The 16,452-nt window shown below is 40.1% G+C and overlaps 1 protein-coding gene across 4 annotated transcripts in view; it reads left to right on the forward strand.

Moving 5' to 3' along the window:
* Window positions 1-15,670, forward strand: part of dnajc7 (DnaJ (Hsp40) homolog, subfamily C, member 7) — a 61,493-nt gene extending 45,823 nt beyond the window's left edge. For 2 of the 4 annotated variants that reach the window (XR_015073462.1, XR_015073464.1), the window contains exons 8-15: window positions 1,133-1,297; window positions 2,198-2,289; window positions 5,179-5,252; window positions 7,342-7,488; window positions 9,128-9,280; window positions 10,108-10,170; window positions 10,983-13,392; window positions 14,065-15,670. Coding sequence is in view for 1 of the 4 variants with exons in the window: in XM_085966498.1 (XP_085822624.1) it covers window positions 1,133-1,297; window positions 2,198-2,289; window positions 5,179-5,252; window positions 7,342-7,488; window positions 9,128-9,280; window positions 10,108-10,170; window positions 10,983-11,020 (732 nt within the window). In the remaining 3 variants the exon portion in view is untranslated. Of the gene's footprint in view, window positions 1-1,132; window positions 1,298-2,197; window positions 2,290-5,178; window positions 5,253-7,341; window positions 7,489-9,127; window positions 9,281-10,107; window positions 10,171-10,982 lie in introns of all 4 variants that reach the window. The other 2 variants (XR_015073463.1, XM_085966498.1) reach the window with 2 other exon arrangements.
* The last annotated feature ends 782 nt before the right edge of the window (window positions 15,671-16,452 follow it).

The following is a 16,452-nucleotide window of genomic DNA, read 5'->3' on the forward strand; positions in this document are numbered from 1 at the left end:
TTTCTCTCTGTTTTTAATAAATCTAAGCCATAAATAATCCGAATTGGCCAAAAGGTATCTTGTTATCTCGCCCTAGATTAAATGTTTTGAATTCCTGGAAAATGTACTGCTGCCTCAGCCAAGATCTTCATTGTGCTGATTTACTTTTTATCAGCAGTGCAGCAAGGCAAGGAATCATTTGCTACACTATAAAATACCCTTTGACATAAATCTTATTTTTATTGACAATTACCCATTAATTTCTGCAATTGCATTCAGCTGCAGTAACGGTTTGTTCCGTAACTGCATGACCGACTTCACAATATTAGGCCCTGGCGGCATGAACGGCAGAAGCTATAATTGCACAGGTACCTGTTCCTGGTTCCTCAACGCTGAAGCAGATGTAGCTTCAAGATACAGGAAACTTTGTGCTATCCGGCACCGACGGGACCGAGCTGTTGCCGTTCCCTCAAAACTGTCGGACACACCAGCGCTAATGTTGAAAGATACGGAAGCTTTTGAGCTCCGTATCTGTCAACAAAGCCTGTTGCTTAGCAACAGCTTCTAAACAGTCCAAGCGTCTCTGTAGCTTAGCAACAGCTTCAGCAGAGCTTGACTGTTGAGGAAAAAAGCAACGAGAAGAAAAAAAAACTAACGAAAACGGCTCCTGATTTTTGCCGGTGGCTCGAGCATTCCGGACAGTTAGCCTCCGGATAACGCACAGTTTCCTGTAACTAGCTTTTAACATTCATTTCATAGGAATTGTCTGTGGGGCCGAAATAAAAACTAGAAATGCACAGCAGACCAGTCAGCATCTGAAAAAGAACATAAAGATGAATCATTTGGGTGGGGTCCTTCATCGGAACTCTCTTGGCTCTATTGAGTGGCTGTACCTGAAACATTAAGCTTTGTCTTTCAGGAGCCTGAGAATAGATTGCCTGTGGGCCTTTTTAGTGAGGGAATGATGCATGGACACAAAGAGGGTATTTTATTTTTAAATTACATTTGCATTGTCTTGAACGATTACATTTTTGTAACGGAAAGGAAAATTCTTAATGGTTAAGCATAAATTTCTGATAAATAAGATGTTACTTTATGACATGTTTTAACTGAAACAGCAGTGTGGCACTCTTTGTTTTCTTTCTGTAAATAGAATGCTAAAGCTTTACGAGCGAAAAAGGAAGAAGGGAACAGGGCTTTTAAAGAAGGATCCTTTGACAAGGCATATGAACTTTATGCAGAAGCTCTGAAAATAGATCCAAATAACATCAAAACTAATGCTAAGTTGTACTGTAATCGAGGAACAGTGGGCTCCAAGGTAAGTTACTTGTGGTTTTTACTATTCATTAATGTAAATATTATTTGTAACAATGATGAGGGTAAATATGTTAGTCACCCCTGATTTTTCTGATGACTCATCAAGTTTATCCAGCGATTAGCTACAGACCAAGGTGGCCCCAGAGGTGAGCCCTTGTATCTGCTGCGTTAGGTGGTGTTGCAATTGTCCTCAGCTCTCTGGGTTAGGTAGCGAGTGGAAAATCGAGCCAAGTTTCTGCTCCTGTTCACTATCCAGTGACCCCTGCTAGAAATGCCCATCAAGTGAGGACGTGATTGGGTCATTAGCTGTGATGTTTCCCGCCTCTTTTCCCCCCCCCCCCCTCACACCACAAGCCTGGCCCCGACACACTGTCTAGGCTCACATGAATAGTAGGGATCACAACAATTGGAACCATCAAAGAATCAATGCCTACAGGAGAGGACGGGAGAAGATTAATGAAGGAAAAAATTCAATTCAGGTAATAAATGAATAGTATGAATAACGTTCTCTTTAAATTTGAAAAGTGTGCTGCGCTTTGAGAGGCTCCTGGGATGCTTTCATATTGAAATTATAGCTTATGAAGCTATTGTATATGTCTATAATTGGGGTGAAATGATCACTCATGTTTAAAGAGAATCTTCAGTTTTCTGCATTATCAGTAAAGAAGTTCCAATTATGAAATGTGCCAAATGCATTTAAAAATGGCTTTCTGATTTGAGTATATTTAAAGAAAGTCTGTTCTTCTGAACGTTCAGAAATGCAGCCCTGTCCCAATCTGACATTATGACTTGGAAAAATGCCGTAGTAGCAAATAAAAAAGTTTTAAAAAAAATCTGTTTATGACATTGAACTAGATTGAAGATTGCTAAGTTCAGTGGTTGGTTGGCAAATATTTTACAGCTCAAAAAGATGCAACAAGCAATAGAAGACTGCACAAATGCAATAAAACTTGATGACACATATATCAAGGCTTACATGAGGCGGGCACAGTGGTGAGTAAAGAGTTTGTTGGATTGAATGTTAGCATTTCAGTGTATCTGAGTGTACATTTGGTTTGACTTACTGCATCCACTGGAATTGGATTGAGGTTTTATATTTCACATACCACTCTTATGGGCTCCTATCAGACTGTGATGGTTTTGGACTCGAAGTAAAAGAACAATGTCTTAACCACCGTGACACCCAGTCCCCACAAGCGTTTTACTGAAAGAAACTGGCAATCATCGAATCATACAGCACCGAAGGGGGGCCATTCGGCCCATCGTCTCTGTGCCCTCTCTTTGAAAGAGCTATCCAATTAGTTCCACTCCCCTGTTCATTCCCCATAGCCCTGCAAATTTCTCCTTTTCAAGTATTTATCCAATTCCCTTTTGAAAGTTACTATTGAATCTGCTTCCACCACTTTTTCAGGTAGTGCATTCGAGATCATAACTCATTCTATGAAAAACTTTCTCCTAATTTCCCCCTGGATTTTATGCCAATTATCTTAAATCTGTGGCCTCTGGTTAGCACCCCTCATACCAATGGAAATGGTTTTATCCTATCTACTCTATTAAAACCCCTCATAATTTTGAACTAGGTCTATTAAATCTCCCCCCCCCCCCCCCCCCCTTAACCAAAGGAGAACAATCCCAACTTCTCTATTCTCTCCACATAACTGAAGTCCCTCATCCCTGGTACCATTCTGATAAATCTCCTCTGCACCTTCTCCAAGACCTTCGGCATCTTTTCTAAAGTGTGGTGCCCAGAATTGGACACCGTACTCTAGCTGGGGCCTAATCAGTGATTCTATAAAGGTTTACGATAACTTCCTAGCTTTTCTACTCTGCCTCTATTAATAAACCCAAGGATCCCATATGCTTTCTTAACAGCCGTATCAACTTTTCCTGACTGGCCTGTAGTTATCTGGTTTATCCCTCACTCCTTTTTTCAACAGGGGTGTGACATTTCCACCCCTCCAGTCCTCTGGCACCACTCCAGTATCCAAGGACGATTGAAAGATTATGGCCAAAGCTATTTCCACCCTTATTTCCCTCAGCAACCTAGGATTCAAGCCATCTGGGCCGCTGACTTTTCTACTTTGAATGCTGCCAGCTGTTTAACTACCTCCTCTTTATCTATTTCTATCCTATCCAATTTCTCTACTTTCTCCTTTACTGTGACATTAGCATTATCCTCTTTAGTGAAAACAGAGGCAAAGTACTCATTTAGTACCTCAGCCATGCCCTCTGCCTTCACAAGAAGATTTCCTTAAACCTGAACTATAGTACTGAAGTAAACCTGTAACACTGTGTTCTAGTTTGTAACCTGATATCTTTAAATCTTCATGGGAATTGATTCCTTTTGATATCAGCAAGTACAAACGTATATTTAACTTGCAAAGCACACAGTTTGATGTAATCTTTTTTAGTGTGTAGAGCATTCTCTGGGAGGCAGTGCCAATTCTTTACCAAACTGTAGGTAACACTGAAGGGGGAAAGAAAGAACTTGTTTTATATAGTGCCTTACCATGTCCTCAGGACGTTGCAAAACGCTTTACATCCAATTAATTACTTTTGATGTGCAATCGCCATTACTATGTAAGTAAATGTAGCAGCTAATTTTGTGCACAACAAGGTCCCACAAACAGCAAATGGGATGAATGGCCGTTTACCTTATTTTTGGTGGTGGTGACTGAAGCAAAAATGTTGGCCAGGGCACCTCCCTCCTCTTCCAGTCGTGCTGTGGGATCTTTTACATCCACCTGGTCAGGCAGACGGGGCCTCTTAGAAACATAAACATAGAAAAATAGGAGCAGGAGTAGGCCATTCGGCCCTTCGAGCCTGCTCCGCCATTCAATATAACCATGGCTGATCCTCTATCTCAATACCATATTCCCGCTCTCTCCCCATACCCCTTGATGCCCCTTGTGTCTAGAAATCTATCTATCTCCTTCTTAAATATATTCAGTGACTTGGCCTCCACAGCCTTCTGTGGTAGAGAATTCCACAGGTTCACCACCCTCTGAGTGAAGAAATTTCTCCTCATCTCAGTCCTAAATGTCCTACCCCGTATCCTGAGACTGTGACCCCTTGTTCTAGACCCCCCAGTCAGGGGAAACATCCTCCCTGCATCCAGTCTGTCTAGCCCTGTCAGAATTTTATACGTTTCAATGAGATCTCCTCTCATTCTTCTAAACTCTAGTGAATACAGGCCTAGTTGACCCAATCTCTCCTCATACGACAGTCCTGCCATCCCAGGAATCAGTCTGGTGAACCTTCGCTGCACTCCCTCTATGGCAAGTATATCCTTTCTTGGGTAAGGAGACCAAAACTGCACACAGTACTCCAGGTGTGGTCTCACAAGGCCCTGTATAACTGTAGTAAGACACCCTTGCTCCTGTACTCAAATCCTCTTGCAACATACCATTTGCCTTCCAAACTGCTTGCTGCACCTGCATGTTTGCTTTCAGTGACTGGTGTACAAGGACACCCAGGTCCCTTTGTACATCAACATTTCCCAATCTATCACCATTTAAATAATACTCTTCCTTTCTGTTTTTCCTACCAAAGTGGATAACTTCACATTTATCCACGTTATACTACTCTTGTTTAACTTCTCATTGAAAGACATCAGCTCTAACGTATGATTTCCTTGTTAGTGAAATGTCAGCTTAAGTCCTGAAGTGGGGCTTGAACCCACAGCCTTCTGACTTAGAGGCAAAAATAATACTGTTTGTGTCAAGTTCACGTTAATGTAGCTGCAATTGGCTGAGAATGTGAACGTGAAGATTAGACTCTTCAGGACCTCTCTTTTTGTTAAACACTGGGAATCTGGGAGCACTGGCTGGCAGAGTTACTTATGTTAAGTTTTAACATTTTATTTATCTTTATACCCTATAGTTATATGGATACAGAACAATATGAAGAGGCTGTAAGAGATTATGAGAAAATTTACCAGACAGAAAAAACAAAAGGTAAAATAACAAGACCTTGCAGTGGATGTTTCTGTAAAGGCCATGTTGATGTAAAGCTTCAAAACTAAACAGTGTCTCGCAAAATAATATTTGCTCCACAAAGCAAGCAGAATCCATCTATTATTTGTTGGTGTTTCTTGGTTACGTCACTTGGACTGCATTATTTTGGTGGTGTACAAAGTGCAGTGTGCATGGTATCGTGTGAAAGCCAGTGAGCCTCAGTGGCTTGTGTTGCAGGCAACCCTGGAAGCTGTTTCTGGTGGCATTAGCATTAGGGTGTACTGCTGCACTTACCCAGTGAGTTTGGTTGTTAGAGCTGTGTGATTTACCTAATTTCAGGTGTGTCCCGTTCTCCCAGCATTTCGGGGACAGAGCCTATCCTGTTTCTCTCGTCACCAAAGTATATTTTCTCAATTAAATTATTAGCACTGCTTGATTTATTTTTTGGGGGGTGGAAGGTGTTCCATAAAGTACAGGTCAGCAAATGGGTGGGAGGGAAGTCGCTGATAGAGTATTCATGAATGGCTCTGAATGCAGTAGGTTTGATGGGCTGAATGGCCTTCTTGCTCTGAGTTTTATTTTTAAATTGCATAACCAAACTTTTAGGAACTGCAGACGTTTCTCTGACTAAGGCTATTTGAATTTTTTTATCTCTAAAGTTGGCTTACATATTCTTTTGTGAATGTAAAAGGGTTAATAACTTCTCAACACACTGCATGTCACAGGATGCATCCTGATGTGAGAGGCAATTTACCTCGCCCAGAAAGAACCTACAGTCCCCCATTACTGAATAAAACTGCTTTTAAAATGATTGCAAGCTTTTTTGTTTCCACTGCCCTACTCGAGCCAATTCTGTGTGTGTATGTTGATTGCGCCGTCTGAAGAGCTTCCTGACGTCAGTCCTAAATTGGTCTTTCACTAGTCTGAATTTGTGCTCCTTGTATCCTCCTGAATTAGTGTCATTGAGTTATAATGGGTTTTATCACAAGTGAGAGCGTGTTACCCAGACATCATGTTTACCCTTGGCTGCGAGTCTCTGAATTTTGGAGGGCAGTTTACTATTGTTAACTTGTAAGCATTATTATAAGTTGTGAAATGCTGACTCTTTGGAGCTTTGTGCCAATAGAATAAATTCTTACTCTGAAGGGTACGCAACAACTTTGCAAAAAGTAACATAAACTATGTGTTTTATGTTGGCAGAGGGAGCTGAGGGTGGATAGGTACAACTTTAAAATGGCTCAAGACTCCCTCGTCCAGGCAGCACACAGTCATTACCATATTTTAGAACACATGCTTTTATAGAGCATTAATTAACCATGTCTTTATTGGTTGGGTATTGCATTTTATTTATTTTGCTTGTGATGCTGTAACTAATTACTACTCTGGACTTTATGAATGGTCTGTTAATAGATCTAGTTTGATCAATCAGTTAAATTTAAATTATATTTTAGTGTTTTGATACCAAGAAGGCAGCTTATGATACTTGGAAATTTCCAGTTCAGTTCTGGATCAATCTTGTGTATAATTCTTGACTTTCAAATGGTAAAAGGCTTGGATAGCAGAAAGCTGAAAAAAAATAGAAAATGTTAACTGCACCTTAAATGAAATAAAAACAGAAACATGGAGCAGGTCCATCAGCGCCTGCACAGAGAAGAGACGGGTTAATGTTTCGGGTGTATATCCTTCATAAGCAAGTATGTCAGTGTAATCGGAAAAGGATAAAATGGCGAAAGTGGGGCAGACTTCAGTCATGCGGAAAGAGTTAATGGGTTGAATGACCTGTAAACTGCTTAATTAAAAAAAATTAAAAATCTCAGTGATGCAATGGAAAGATTTTGAAAAAAGAAACAAAATAATGTGAAAATAGATGAGGATGAAAAGACATGGGAAAGGTCCACAAAAAAACCCTAATACGCGAAGGAAATTGGAGGCAGAGGAAAAGCATCTGTAAATGAAGGAGGCCCTGAATGAAAACATAAGTAATGTGTTTGAATTTGTTTAAAATTAAACTGCTTAATTATTACTCTTACCCCTTGGCGAAGCACAGTCCATACATTTGTTTCTTTATTTTTGTGTTTTCTGTTATTAGAGCACAAGCAGCTTCTTAAAAGCGCACAACTCGAACTGAAGAAGAGCAAACGAAAAGATTACTACAAAATTCTTGGTGTTGACAAAAGTGCTTCAGAAGATGAAATTAAGAAAGCCTACAGGAAGCGGGCACTGATGCATCATCCAGGTATGACCGGTTTCTGTTTGCTATCCTGACACAGGCGCGCTTCTCTCTCCGAGTGATTGACCTGAGTTTAGATCCCTTGTTTCTGATTTACCAACCAGTAGAAACAATCTTTCACTATTTATCTTTTCTAAACCTTTTGTAACATTGAAAACTTAGATACCCGCTTAACCTTCTCTGTTCTAATACAGAATGCCCCGATTGTTTGAGCTCTTCTTCGGGATCAGAGCTTTTAGTCTCTCATTCCTGGCATCATGTTTTTGCACCTTTTCCTTGACTACTGTGCTTCCAATAATGGAGTATGCCCCAGCTGTGGCTTAACTGATGTCTTGTGCAAATAAGTAAAGCCAAATCTCTCTCGTCCTTTTTATAGCATTTTGTATCTGCACTCTCATGTTTAAAGATCTATATACCCCTAGATTCCTCTGTTCTTGTGCTCTTAAGAATCGTACCCAGTTAGGTTATATTTCATTTTACTGGGGGTTTTTTTTCAAAATATATTACTTCACATTTCTCTGCATCTGCCACTCTGTTAACTTGTATGTGTCTCCTGCATTCTATCTCAGTTTGCCATGGCGCCTAATTTGGTATCATCTTATGCTTCAGTGTTATTCCCCTCGTGCCTATATACAAATCATTTATATGAATGGAAAGCAAAGAGCTCTTCCATGCCACCTATCGTATTTTGGAAGAATTGGCCATGCTGCTGTGGGAAATATTTTCTGGCCAAATTGTTTCAAGATCTGATACTACTTTGCATGTGGAGTTGACTACTCTGGAGTAGGCTGCCACCTAGTGTGATCTTTTGGAAAATTCCCTGGTACATTCAGAATGAAATAGGTTCAACAAGCAGAAGAAATATATGTTTCAATTACAAGGTAGAAGAACAGTAAAATAGTCTGTAAATCCTGTTTATTTAGGTCCACAGTGCGATGTGCAGTGAGCTTTTCCTCATTCATTTCTTGTGTGGCTCAATTCTGCCATTTTATGAGGATTCCTAATATAATTAAATATCTGTCAATATTAAAACTCCATCTAGTGGCAAAAAAATATACAGCAAATATCCAAAGATTTCCAGCATCCGCAGTATTTTGCTTTTGTGCAGCAAATATCTCTTTACTTAACGGGTTGCCAAAACCTGCCAGCCTTGGGAGAGTTATCTGTTCAACGCTGATTTTAGCTGTGAGCCTTCTCTCCTCTTGAATTTACAAAGTGCGTGTGCAATATCGGTGGACTCCTTTCTTTATTCAAAATGCTGCTGACTGTACAAACAGTGGAATTTCACTTTGATGCATCAAAACTTCATTGCTGCTCACTCACTCATCATGAAGAACAACAAGCCCAGCCGAATTGATAACTAGCAAATAGGTCCACCCTCCCCATTCCTAGACCTAACAAATCCCAAGTACAGTCATAGTAAGAAACCGGGATGTATCCGTGCAGTCCTCCTGCAAGCATAGTGCAATCAAAATATCAGTGGCTTCATAAATGATGTATGTAAATGTACACTTCCATGAAATATGTTTGTGAATATACAATGGCCTGAGAATATATATGAAAGTTACACATTTGAGAATACAAAATAAAAATTGCAAAGATAAGCACACGTCGCTGCTAACTGGCCCCTTTTCCCTGTGCACAGATCGACATAGTAGTGCCAGTCCAGAGGTACAGAAAGAAGAAGAAAAGAAATTTAAAGAAGTGGGAGAAGCTTTCAGTATTCTGTCAGATCCAAAAAAGAAAGCACGTTATGATGGTGGTCAGGATTTGGATGACGACGGCATGAACTCTGGTGGTAAGTGCGTCTCTCTGCTAAACCTCCGCTGGCGTTCAACCCTTTAACCAGCAGCATTTCCATCCAGCTTTAAACATGCCATCCTACATAGCATAGTGGTTATGGGAGCGGGTGCAAGAGTGTTACTGGATTAGTAACCCCAGAGGCCTGGAGTAATCAATCCGGAGACGTGAGTTCAAATCCCACCACGGCAGCCGGAGAATTTAAATTCAATTAAATAAATAAATCTGGAATAAAAAGCTATAGCGTCCGTAACGGTGACCATGATTGTCGTAAAAACCCATCTAGTTCACTAATGTCCTTTAGGGAAGGTACTCAGTCGCGCCTCTATGTGACTCCAGACCCACAGCAATGTGGTTGACTCTTAGCTGCCCCTCTGAAGTTGCCTAGCAAGCCATTCAGTTGTATTCAAGGCGGCGGCTCAGCACCACCTTCTCGATGCACTGTAATGCTGAGCCAGAAGCACCTTGTCTGTGCTGATGGGCCTTTTCAGCTGAGGATTCAGCATTTCTGGGCTAGAGCTCGAAAGATCAGTTGGTATTGCTGCCCCCGATTGTTATCCAGTGACTCCTGCTGGAAATCCGTGTGAGTGAGCTCCGTGTACCAGATTTGGTTCTGATCGCCCACGTGCTCATATGTGGGCTACCGGAGAGTGATCAGCACCTGTGGTGCTGTGATCCAGCATGAGTCATTTCAGGAGAACTCGTAGAAAAAGAAAAAACATGCAAAATAGAAATTTTAGTTTTGATTTGCCCACAAACTGCTGCTTGTGATCCTTGTTTTCATTACAGTTATGTTAATTAATATATATATCTTTTTTGTTACAGATTTTGATGCTAATAATATTTTCAAGGCATTTTTCGGTAGCCCGGGTGGCTTCAGTTTTGAAGGTGCGTTTTAAGTATTTGAAACATTTAATAGTTACAAAATGTATACTTGTGTGCTTTTAATTTAAATAGAACATTGCAATGTAAGAGCCCCTTCTCCCAACACCACCTCCAGTTGCCCAGTGGGTAGAAGCAAGGCTTCCCTGCTGGTAAATGCTCCTGTGTGGAATGAAGAATTGGATCGGGCTGGGCTGTGATGCCCCCCATGAATAAATTTAGCGCGACAGCATTCACTCTCTAGGGTTACATGCAAGATTTGCCATTTGGGTGAGATACCCACTATGAATCAGCGCTTTCAAGAGAGGAGTAAAATACTTTTAGATAGATGAAAAAGACCTTTCAGCTTATTTGATCTCTTTCTCCCAGAATACCAACCCTATTGTCTTCCCAATAGAGGTGGCTAGGACTTCAGTCCAGTGTCTCAGCTGAAGGATGGATAAGTTCCGACTATGGTGGGACTTGAACCCACAGCTTTCCAGTAGTGCCTTAGTTACTCGCCACAGCCCGCCAATGATATCCAAGTTACTCACCATAGCCAGATGTTCAGTTTACTCAAACAACCTTCCAATAATGCCAAACTTATTCACGCCAGCTTCCAATGGTGAGTTACTTACTGGAGATTTGATGTGCTATCCATTGCACCACTTTGCGATCTAACTTGTACGCAAAGGGCCCCTTTTATCGGGGAAAAATTCACTTCAAGTACAATAATCTGTCTGTAACCAAATGGAAGTTGACATTCAAACAGAGTACATTTGTAGGTGCTTTAAGATTGGTTGTTGATGCTAATACTTGTCTTTTTTCTCTCTTTTCAGCTTCTGGTCCTGGGAATTTTTTCTTCCAGTTTGGCTAATGCGCAACTTTTTGTTCAATGTCACTGGGTGTAACTCAAGCAAAAATAAATAAATACCCTCGTTTCCCTGTGTTTAATCTATTTAGAGGAAAAACTTTCATGTTTCAGTTGAATACCTCTTGTATTCATGTAATTGTATGTTTTGTTGGAAAATAAGCCGTCGTCAAAGGATGTGAAGCTGACCAATTAATGCTTTGTTTTTATAATCATATTAAAAATAAAAAGGATTACCTCATTTTGAAGTATGCAGTCCCTTGCGCTAATGATCTTCAGTTAGGTAAATAAAGGCCTTTTTGAGCTTTTAGATAAATGAGAGTATTTCCTCCAGCACAGGAAAATCCACTCTTCATTCAAAACAGAAATGGAGCTTGTACTTGATGAAGCAGTGGATTTTTCTGTGCTTCTCCTCAGAACTTTTAAATGATTGCTGGAGCGGCTCACTTCGCCAGCCTCTCCGCATAGTCCAATTTTCATGTTGTCCTTCCTAGTAAGCAACCTTGCTAGTGAAAAGAACATTTGCTACTGACGGTTACAGGTGCTACCTTCAACTCGCTGCCGCTAGGGATGGGGGAAAAGAGAGGAAAACAGTTCAATTAAAGGCATGTTTTGTTGCATCCTAGCTTTACGACTGGATTTGCAGTAACCTTGCCATCATTTTAAGCTTCATTGTTTTAGAAAATCTCTCAACCAATACAATTGCATTTCATAATAGCACAAAGATCATCTGAACAAAACGTCAAGTTCTGGAAGCTTTGAAGTGCTCCATTAACACGTTAAGGAAGTCATCTTCTGTATGTATAACTTAACTGTTCTACCTGCATGTGCTTAGTGTATGACTACACATAGTGAGCTACAAGTGCAAAAGTAAAATTACCATGAAAGGAAACATGGAACCCCTCATTTTAGCTGAATGCCAGTTACAGTGTCCCATGAACATTATGTTCACTTACCCAAAATAATCACATTTTTGATGTGATTCGTTGCCAAGATCTTTCAGGTCCTCCCACCCAGGGGAGATTGGGAGTCTCATATTCACACCATTAGCAGTTTAGGTGAGTTGATTCTGTGATGCTAACTCGTCTCCTCACAGAGTCAGGAGTTTGATGCCATCTACAAATTTTTCTGAGCAGATATACCATTTGGTAAACAAGCACCCTGTACTTGAGAACTGCCTCAGCTATGGGGGCAATAGCAGAGCTGGTTGGTTTTTCTTTTACAAACTTACTGCACGATAGGAGGCAGGTTCTTAAGTACCAGACAGACTGGGGGAGGCACTATACGTGAGGCAAATTGCCACAGACTGCGCAGTTTCTAGCTGCTGCTTGCAAAGTGGCCAAGGCTTCTAACCTGTAGAATAGTATCTGAGGCAAGGAGATTTAATGGGGGTGGGGTTAAGAAAGAATAAACTTAAAGTTGTACATTTGTATTTATAGGCCCATTGGATCCTTTGTGTGTGTGTGTTTATGCATTTGAGATTTTTCCCAGTTTGCAAGAGTATTTTGGTGATGTGGGAATAGGAAGGAGGGAAAATAGCTTTAGAGTACATACTCCGTCTCCATGCATATTGCAGAGTAGATTTTTTTTTAATTGAAGTAATGTCTGGAAGGAAAGTGTTGTTTACCTGTCTTGAGGAAAAATTGTATTTAATCTAAGCATGTAAAGCCTTTTTTTTAGTAAATGTAGAATAATTCACAAAACATGAGTGTCTTGTGTTAAAATCCTGATCATTTGGACTTCTGTGTGCAGAATTGGAAGGGACAGCTGTACATCAACAAGTCTCCTTCACAGCCAGCAACTCATGTCCATGAAGCATCAAGTTAACAAACCTCGCATCTCTTTAGTGCTGTACACTGGGCAATCGCCTCTCCAGATTCTACTGTATTAGGTTTATTAAAAAGAAAGTTCCTATTTACCTCATTTTAGTGGAGTTCTGTGACATTTCATCCAATTCATTGCTATGGTTTAACTCAGTAAAGCGCTGACTTCTGTGTGGATGAGCCTTTTGTACATTTCATAAACTTTAGTCAGGCTTAGCACATTAATAAATTGCATGTTCCTTCCTCTTCAAAATTACTTTTAATTACAAATGGCACCTTTTTAGTAATTAAAATTGGTCCGATTTGTTTTGGTGTTGGGCTGGCTACCTTCGTTCAGTTTAAATTTGGGAGTGGGAATGTGCCATTTGGCTTGTCTGAACTCATTAAATATTTTATTTAAAGCTGATAAAATTATTACAAGATTGTGAATTTTTTGCAGAATTCTGCACTAAAGAAAACCAGACATTACAGTGAAACCTTTCTGTTAAGATTGGCCAGCATACTGGTGCAAAATTATAACAAACTTTTAATTCAACTGTCTGGAATGACAAACGGGTAAGTTACATGTCCTACTGTTCTTTTTAACCTTAAGATATTGCTTACATTTCAAAAAAAAAAGTTTTAATATTCAGAGATGCATAGTTCTAAAAAAAAAAATTGCTCGCAATGACATTAAAGGAATATTTTTTTTGAATATATGCGCTTAAGGTATTAAAGACCTTCCCAATCCCAGAAAGCAGGTTGGCTGAGCCTCCTATTCTCGCACCTTGCTTTGTGGTTTTATAGTGTTTTTTAAGTCCAACCCTGGCTTCATAAAGATGTTTCTCATGTTGCTGCTTGGTTTTTTTGGGGGTGGGGGGGGGGTGGGTGCAGAGAGGTGTATAACTTTTATCCTAGTAATCTGCACCATAGTAACTTGATTAAAGCAATACTGGGAGTGGGGAGGTTGTGATAAATGGGCAGAAAAGATTGCCTGGGCAGGATTACCCCCTGTTGTAGCATTAATGTGTAACCTTGAATAAAAACAAATACAGGATCAAATGTTGACATTGCAAAATTGGCATATGTAACCTAATTTTTTTTGTTAATGATACCAGACTACTGTTTTGAATATGTTTAAGGATGTACTTTAGTCAAATATTTTTTTAAGCTTCTTACTAGTGTGGTACGAGTAAGGGTTTCACTTCCCATCTATAAACTAAACAAGTGCTCTTTTTCTTTACATAGAATTATGTGATGGTGGAAACAGTTCAAAGGAAACTGGCTTGAGAGAAAATGTTAATGAATCTTTCTGTGTTGCACCAGTTGGAATTGTAATATTTTTCTCCTTACATGTTTAAGAATCCTTGGAATAGAACAGTTTTAATGCAACACCATGTGGCCATTTATCCACTGAGCTATCAGGAGCTCATTTCTAAACAGGCATTTGAGGGGAAGGGGATTTAAAAGCACCTTGGTCTGACACTAAATCTTTATATAAAAAAAAAAAGAAAACTATTCATTAAAAATGCCACTGATTTTTTTTTTTAAGTGCTTAAAACCCTGCTACACATTTCCCGTTTGTCCACTAAACAAAGTATATTTTTCTGTAAGATTTCAAAAATTAAAGATTCCCCCCCCCCCCCCCTCTGGTTTTTCTTTCCACATTCCCTCTCCACCCCAAGCAAACCACATAGCGTAAGTAGCAGTTCATGAAAGCATACAGTTCCACAGGTGTTGGTGTCATTCTCGTACTTCATCAAGAATGACAAGTGCCCGTTAACTATTCAATCATTGAGGCTGTTCCAGCCATGCACAATCCTGTCTTTGCCTGATGTCCACTTCCCAGCAGGGACCACTAGATGATGGCCATCATCCCTGGCCATTTTTGTATCTTCCATTTGCCTGGGAAGCTGAAGCCAATTTTAGTGACGAAATTGCTGCTCTAGTTGAACAGTTCACAGAATCACAGAAACCCCACAGTGCAGATAGAGGCCATTTCGGCCCATCGAGCCTGCACCGACACATATCCCACCCGATCCCCGTAACCCCTACACCAACACATATCCCACCCTATCCCTGTAACCCCACGTATTTAATCCCCCTAACACTAAGGGTCAATTTATCATAGCCAATCAACCTAACCTGCACATCTTTGGACTCAGTAAAGATGATCGATCGAATCTAGGACCTTGATGGTGCATCTGGTTCAGTGCAACACTGATTCCTAAAAAGTTGGGGAAATTTAAAGGCTCCAACTTCAGTTTCAAACCAAGAATCTACAGAAAAATTAGAAGTGACATCGAAAAGTTTGATCTATTTCCCCAGCTTCCTTCAGAGAATGGGGTACTTCAAACACTCCTGTAAACTGAGTATAATATACACGCAAAGCAGAGATCTAAGCTGTATGTATGTGTTCACTTCTAGTAACTGGAGGAATAAAGGAAACATTGGGTTTAGATAAAAAGGTAAACACATGCTGAAAACCTGAAATAAAAGTGAAAATACACGAGGCAGATAAACCTTTTGATGTGGAGGTGCTTCAGAACAATAATCTATACCCGAATCATTAACCAAGCTTTTCAAACATTGTGTCGATGTGTATTTGCAAACGTTTGTGTTCTCTGGCTTTGAAAATCATTTGCAATTTTTGTTTTATTACAAGGCCAGTCATGTTCATGGGGGTGGGGGGGGAGTTGGGGAGGCAGAGGGGAAAGGAGACACTTATACTACTTTGGATAATACTCAATTTACAATGTGACGTCTAATTGCTGATGGGTAGGGCCGATATTTTTAGTTTGGTGCCTGATTTCACACTGAGAATTGCCAAATACAGACTGTCAGACTTTTTTTTTTAACAAATCAACACCAAGTTATTAGCATTAATGCATTGTTCTGTACAATTTTTTTCTTTACACTTTATTCTAGCTTGAACTGTTGGGGAACTGGCCTAGAGGAGTTACTGAGCCTGAAAGTGTGAAAGTTGAACCAACTTCACAATTAAACTAACTGTTGTTGGAGGGCCGGGTCAATGACGTCTTTACAGTACTGTTAATTTCAGCTTCCTGTACTGTGGTTCCATAACTCCTCCCAACAATGATTTCCCCCAATATCATCAGTCCTTGAATACAGATAGTCAAACATTTATAGAATTTTAAAACTTAATTCTAATTCCGAGTAGTTATTTTATGCTTAAGGGGTCCTGATGGTGAGACTCTAACTGCACCTCATGAAGGGTTTTGAATATGTTTCCTATTTTGTGTAATGTATTTCCCTGGTAAGCCTTGTGATGTACATTAAGCTGCACATACTTTGTTCTGATTGTATCATTTCTCAATGTTTTACTGCTGTACAATATGTACACTCTGTACAGTATCCATGTACAAAGTGAATGTTAAATAAAAATAAAACAAACAGGATTGCTCAATTAATAATGTTTTCAATACATCAGAGATTTTTTTCTCTTTTCCCCCCCCCCCCCCCCTCCCTTTGCTCTGAAGGCATTGTCACATGCGGTTATGCAGCCCTCAAAGGGCTTCACCTAACTGGCCCAATGTGCGAGCCTCAACAGCAAGTGGTGCTAGGCCATGTACCTATAACCTAAGCTTGAACCTGTCCTCATCTGATGTTCACACG

The sequence above is a fragment of the Somniosus microcephalus genome, chromosome 24, assembly GCF_052327205.1.
Source record: "Somniosus microcephalus isolate GS21.2 chromosome 24, FLI_Smic_1.0, whole genome shotgun sequence".
NCBI lineage: Eukaryota > Metazoa > Chordata > Chondrichthyes > Squaliformes > Somniosidae > Somniosus > Somniosus microcephalus.